The sequence below is a fragment of the Leucoraja erinacea genome, chromosome 10 (assembly GCF_028641065.1).
Source record: "Leucoraja erinacea ecotype New England chromosome 10, Leri_hhj_1, whole genome shotgun sequence".
Lineage (NCBI taxonomy): Eukaryota > Metazoa > Chordata > Chondrichthyes > Rajiformes > Rajidae > Leucoraja > Leucoraja erinaceus.
Genome location: NC_073386.1, coordinates 52,968,530 through 52,974,913, shown reverse-complemented (window position 1 = coordinate 52,974,913; position 6,384 = coordinate 52,968,530). Strand labels below are relative to the sequence as shown.

Below are 6,384 nucleotides of genomic sequence, written 5' to 3'. Positions count from 1 at the left end.
TATCGAAGGCTGCGCTCAGGTCGAGGAGGATGAGGATGTTGAGGGAAATGGTGTCAGCAGAGGTGAGGAGGTCGTTGAGGACTTTGAGGAGAGCAGTTTCTGTGCTATGGAGGGGGCGAAAGCCAGATTGGAGGGGTTCAAGTAGGTTATACGCAAGGAGGTGGGAATGAAGTTGCGACGCAACGATACGCTCCAGGGTTTTTGAAAGAAAGGGGAGGTTTGAGATTGGGCGGTAGTTAATGAGAATGGTGTTAATGTGTGGGGATCGCTGGTCGGCGAGGACCTGGTGGGCCGAAGAGTCTGTTTCTGTGCTGTATTTCTAAACTAAACTAAACTAAACTAAACTAAACTAAACTAAAAAAGAATTTCACTGTTCATTGATACACATGACAATAACACTCTATTGAGCCTTTGAAATCTCCCCGCTACAGATTATGTCATTTACCAACACACACAAGGGTCAATTAACCCACCTAACCCGTGTATCTTTGCAATGTGGGTGGAACCTGGAATACCCAGGGTGAAACCCACGCGGTCACTGGGAGAACGTGCAAACTCCACATACAGACAGCACCCGAGGTCAGGATCGTACCCGGGTCTACCACTGTGCCACCGTGCTGCCCTCCAGCACTTTGCGTTACCTTCTAAAGTTCGGCTGAACATATTTATCAAAGTTTAGTTTGTTGCCTGCTTCACATGCATGGGTTAAAGTCTTGTCCCACCTCGATTGGCACCCATTTTCCCCTTTCCTCTGTCCCCTTCCACCGATATTTCTTCCACTGACTTCACAATTCACACCTCTTCTATCCTTAACTCATCATCTTACACTTTTTAGTTTTTCATCTCTAGCCTTTGTTCACCCATCTGCTAATCCACCCCCCCCCCCCCCCCCCCCCCCCCCCCCACCCTATACCCCCCCACCCCCCTCACCTATCATAGTGGAATCAAGGGCAGATGCTGGTTTGCAAAAAAAATGCAGGAACAACTCAACAGGTCTGGCAGCATCCCTAGAGAACAAGGGATGTGTCGGGACATTTCAATCGGAGGGAGTGTCACAACCCAAGACACTCTCTCGTGTTCTTTGGGAATGCTGTTTGACCTGCTGAGTTACTCCAGCACTTTGTGTCTTTTTTTCCACCTATCACTTACCGGGCTTTGTCCCGCCCCCATCTCTCTTCCAGCGTTCTCCCGCCTAGTACAATCAGTCTGAAGAAGGGTCCCGATCCGAAACGCCACCTATCTCCAGAGATGCTGCCTGACCTGCTGACTTACTCCAGCACTTTGTGATTTTTTTCCCGGTGAACCAGCATCTGCACTTCCTTGTGTCCACATTAAAAATGTAAACCCTTTGTGCGGCTTCACAACTGTGTCACATTGTTCCCATGTCACAAGTTTAGCGAGGGATTAAGATTACTCCTCGGTACTTGCTTAGAAATGTAAAAGAAAACTGAAACAACATTTGAACTGGATTTGAATGACTTTATTTATGAAACTACAATCAGAATTGCACAATCATTGAATCACCACAGATTGGAAAATAGATGTTCACATCCAATACTGGGAAACAATATTATCTGCACCATCTACAAAAATCATACCTCTAAATATGTTTTATTTCAGCCCTTATTAAAACTCTTGGTTTGATTCAGTGTGAAGAGGTGATGTCTGCAAGGCAGGACATGTTGCATTTTGTGGCAAAGCTTTAAAGTACTCGATCTGATGGCTCGTTGTTCAAAGCTCACTGTTTCAGTGAACTGCAACAACCGAAGCCCTTACAAGCTCCTTCAATCAGCTTGGATCATCTCCAACACATGATGTGATGGGCCAAGCAAACTCTAGTAGTACAAAGAATTCAGACCTTAAGCAGTCCGCTGCCTTGCATTTCACAGGGTTAATTAACAGTGAGATCTTGGAGCGGATAGTCCCCTCTCTTTCCCCATAGTATTTCGCATTGACAGTGAAAAACTGAAGGAACAGGGACTTGGGTGGTTGTTTTAGATCAGACATCCCAACTAGGCAGTCAGGAGCACCAACTCCAATCTTATTGAGATGCAGATTTTGCTCTCAACAGTGCTCGATAAATACATAGTAAGATTGAGAAATGGCACACACACATACATAATTACATAGATCCTAAGAACCGATGAATGAACGCCATTGTCATTGGGTTCACACACTTTCCCAGTCCAGGCACAGTCTAAACACAACATGCACCTTCCTCCTCCCTATCTTCTCCCCCCATTCTCCCCGACTTGCTTCTCAAGGGGCAGGCAGGGCAGGGCAGGGCAGGGCAGGGCAGACCTGTGGACTTCCACACTTCCACCGCTCCTTCGGTTGTGCTGGACCTTTTACCTCCAGATGGATGACTTGGCTCGGGTTGGTGGCAACATGGTGAGCCTCACCCATTGCAAGAGCTCCGAGCCTGCACCCCGCAAGAGTACATGACCACTCTTCTCTCTCCACCTTTTGACAAGGCTTCATTGAACCTCCCTCGGTCCTTTCTGGGTCCTCGTGGTGGGCTCTCGTTTTCCACCCACCAGCTACCAGCTTCCAGCATCCTCTACCCTCCTTTTTGACCTCGTCCTTGATACACAGTCAAGAAAACTAACCACATCTCGACAAGAGATCATCTTCTGGTTTACATTAGAAGTATAACCGCACTCATGTTTGCTGATGATCTTGAGAGTTGTTGAGTATGTTTTGGTAGAGATCAGACTGAAGAAACCTTGAGTAGCAGTTATTCTCCATCAAGGCGTAGACCTTCTTCTGCGCAGCCTCGAAGCAGGAGGAGCTTGGATGTTGAAGGTCTTGGGTGATCTTGTCTTTGGTGTAGAAATCCAAATTCAACTGTTTTTGAAAAAAATGAATAGCAGAATTAGTAACTGGTCCAGTTCACATTTAGGGACAGTTTCTATCCCGACACGGTGGCACAGCTGTAGAGTTGCTGCCTTACAGCGCCAGAGACCTCGGGTTCGATTCTGACTACGGGTGCTTGTCTATATGGAGTTTGTACGTTCTCCCCTTGACCTGCATGGGTTTTCTCCGCTTTCCTCCCACACTCCAAAGACGTACAGGTTTGTAGGTTAATTAGCTTGGTATAAATTGTGAATTGTCCCTATTATGTGTAGGATAATCTAAGAGTGTGGGGAACAGCTGGTCAGCACGGACACAGTGGGCCGAAGGGCCCATTTCCGTGCTGTATCTCTAAACTAAAGCTGTTATTGGGCAACTGAACCATCCTATTACCAACTAGAGAGCGGCCCTGACCTCCCATCTACCTCACTGGAAACCATCTTTAACCAGACTATCTTGCCTTAAATGTTAATCCCTTTATCCTGTATCAGTACACTGTGGACGGCCTGAGTGTAACCATGTATAGTCTTGTCGCTGACTGGATGGCACATGGCAAAACATTGCCGGTACTCTCAACTATAATAAAACAAAAACTAGACATAAGCTCATAAGTTACAGGAGCAGAATTAGGCCATTCGGCCCATCATTCAATCATAGCTGATCGATCCTTTCCTCTCAACCCCATTCTCCTGCCTTCTCCCCATAACCTCGGACACCCAAACTAATCAAGAATCTGTCAATCTCTGTCTTAAAGATATCCATTGACTTGGCTTCCACTGCCATCTGTGGCAATGAATTCCTGACTAAATTCCAGCCTCAGACTAAATACATTCCTCCTCATCTCCTTTATGAGTGGTTAATGGGCATGTTACCAAGTACAGCAAATATGTCCTCGCTATGACTGCAGATAACAAAGAGTTAATGTCATCAGCCTTTGTTCTCTCCGCGGGTGTGGTGGCTACACTTGTCCAATGGAATGAGGGAGTTGCCTAGCTTGTATTCCTCAGAGATATTTATGCAACACACTGAACCACTGTTATTATGTAGTTTGTGTCATGGTTAAAATTGAGTGCCGACTAGTTTTACATCAAGGTAAGCCCTGTTGAAAGATAAGAAGAAGCAAGCCAACAATTACCTCTTTAGGAGACATTGGTTCAACAAAATCAGAGAAGATCTTCTTCGCTTTGGCGGTTCGTTTGGTGGGCGAAATGATCTTCTTGTAGTCTTCACAAGCTAGCCAGAAGTCGATGTTCTCATCATTGTACTCTGATTTCAGGAAATTTTTGAAGGCAATCAGGCCGTCTGCAGAAGAATAACATGAAAGCAAGGTGTTACTGACTGAAATATCTTCTCTCCGTGGTCAAAATCACTGCAATAAAATATCTTAAGGGCCGTGTTCAGTCCTAAAACTTGCAATGCTATGGGTTTGGGAACCGCAGAGCCGGTTACTGCGCCACTTGGCTTACGCTACGTGAGATGCAATGTGCATCTGTTGTTGGGAACTGGCAAACATTACTCTACATGTTAATCACATTAATATCACATCACGCTCCTCAACACGATCAGGTCGAATTAATCTCTTTCAAGCCAAATATTGCCCTCTTAAAGGAGTCTATTCTGCACCTCAGTAGAGAAATCTATATCACACCCAATCTCTGTCATGAAATCTACGCAGAAAATGGATGCAAGATAAAGATTAAATATAAGGATTTTTCATAACCAATTGTTCCATAGATTATCTTAATGTTTACTGGGCAAAAATTCTGAATTCTTGCGTTAAGACATTAGTGCATCATTTGTGATTTTTGTTCAAATTTTCACTTCTGTTATCTTTAAAGCAGTCTGCATACCCCATCAGGCAATATGATCGAATTAAAATCCAGCATTTAAGATGCTTTGATCTTTTTGGCATCAGTGCTGGTCATTATGGGATTTAAGGAGTTTCCAATCCTTCCTTAAAATCATTCAGGGTATTTTCTCCGAGCGCTGAACTTTAAAGAGGGCATTTCCGTATAATTAAAGTGGAAATTCAAAACTGCTGATGGCCTTTCGGAGAAGAAAGGATAGTCAGCCTGGGGGAGGTTTCTACCAAAGGGTTATATAAGATGCTTACATTTGTGGCTCAGAAGGTCATCCAGAGATTCAGCCCATTTCAATGCTTCCTCATGGGTGGGACTGTGGGGGAAAAAAAAGATACACAAGATGAATATTGGATGTTATTGCTTTCGATGTTGCAAAATGCACATCTCAAAAATATCTTTCTGGGGCTCCAAGCCGCAAGTAGAAGCAACGACTTACTTTAGAAGGAGCTTAGGTCCTCTTGGTTTGACCTTCACGAGTTGAGAAGATTCGGTGGTTGCCTTTGGGTGCCGGAGGAGATGGGAGCACCGATTCTTCAACCCTTTAATGCTGCAAAAAGAAGTAAAGATGCAGGCATGAGGGACAGAAAGGGAGGAAGCATTTTAAAGCATTGTCGCTGCACTGGAATGGATATAGCAATGCTGCTGACTGCTAGTTTGTTAATTCCCCCAGCAAATCCTTTAGCCTTACGCCTCCACAAGCATTAAGAGTGAAAACGAATGAAGCAAATTACTGCAGGATAGTACTGCTTTGCACTGCAGTCTGCAGCATGAACTCTAAGAGCAGTGCAAAGCAATACTATCGTATTTTCCTGCTCCCATTGTACTGCCCTGCTCCTTGCAACCAGCCTCAAGCAATGCACAAATCCCAGCAATGATCCGATCGAGTTGTCTCAACGTGTGCTAATCTTAAACTATTCTGACCGTGCTGAAATACTGGAAGTACAAATAGCTTCTGCAAGACTCTGAGGAAAGACCTTGAAAGAGGGTCCCCAACCCGAAATGCCACCCATCCTTCCTTTTCCCCAGAGATGCTGCCTGACCCGCTGCATTACTCCAGCACTCTGTGTCTGTTGGTATAAGCGTTTATAACTTACAAGCTCTGCTTGTTCATGTTGGCTGGCATCCCTTCCTGTTTGTGGCGGTATTCTCCCTTGCTCAGAGAATGATTCGACTGCAGTAGAATCAGTGAACTTTGCATGTTGCTGTTCTCCGTTGCAAGCAGCTACTGCTGAAGTTCCACAGTTTGTATATATTGGCTATCTGCCTGCTCAGATCGAAAAGTATCTGCTCTTTGTCCCCACTCTGCCTCTTTATATACAGTACACTCACACAGACACACACCCATTTTTGCAAGGGGGCGTGGATTCTGGTTGCAACTGGTGTGAAGGATGATTTAGTGTTTCTAACAACAAATTGAAGCAGCTTGCAAGATCCTGTACAGGGAGCGCTGTGCTGACGCATGTAATGCTTCAGCACCCTGCCCGGCTTGCCTTGGGGCGAATCGAGACAAGGCTTGCATTAACAGCAACGTGTTCCAAGGACACAACCACATATTTTTGGCTCATTGAGAGAATGCAAACAGTGTGTCAACAAAGAGTCACAGGAAATGAGGTTAATAATAATGCAGAAAGGACTCCAAATGATTCAGAACTTGACCTGTTTTGTGTCA

At 45.0% G+C, this 6,384-nt stretch overlaps 1 protein-coding gene across 1 annotated transcript; it reads right to left on the bottom strand.

Annotated features, from left to right (window-relative positions):
* Positions 1-1,465: 1,465 nt before the first annotated feature.
* On the bottom strand, positions 1,466-6,084 carry LOC129701216 (regulator of G-protein signaling 5-like). The gene is made up of 5 exons (XM_055642319.1): positions 5,810-6,084; positions 5,152-5,262; positions 4,967-5,028; positions 3,989-4,155; positions 1,466-2,847 (listed from the first exon to the last, which is right to left on the bottom strand). The coding sequence occupies exons 1-5, from the start codon at positions 5,911-5,913 to the stop codon at positions 2,662-2,664; spliced, it is 630 nt and encodes a 209-aa protein (XP_055498294.1). The 5' UTR covers positions 5,914-6,084; the 3' UTR covers positions 1,466-2,661.
* Between the last annotated feature and the right edge of the window lie 300 nt (positions 6,085-6,384).

Bases quoted from the DNA above. Each gene is read 5' to 3' on its own strand.
- LOC129701216 (XM_055642319.1), bottom strand. From the start codon at position 5,913: ATGCAAAGTTCACTGATTCTACTGCAGTCGAATCATTCTCTGAGCAAG. The intron at 5,263-5,809 runs GTAAGTTATAAA...TTCTTTTTGCAG, and splicing joins AACATGAACAAGCAGAGCTT to CATTAAAGGGTTGAAGAATC. The intron at 4,156-4,966 runs GTAAGCATCTTA...ATTCTTCTGCAG, and splicing joins TGACCTTCTGAGCCACAAAT to ACGGCCTGATTGCCTTCAAA.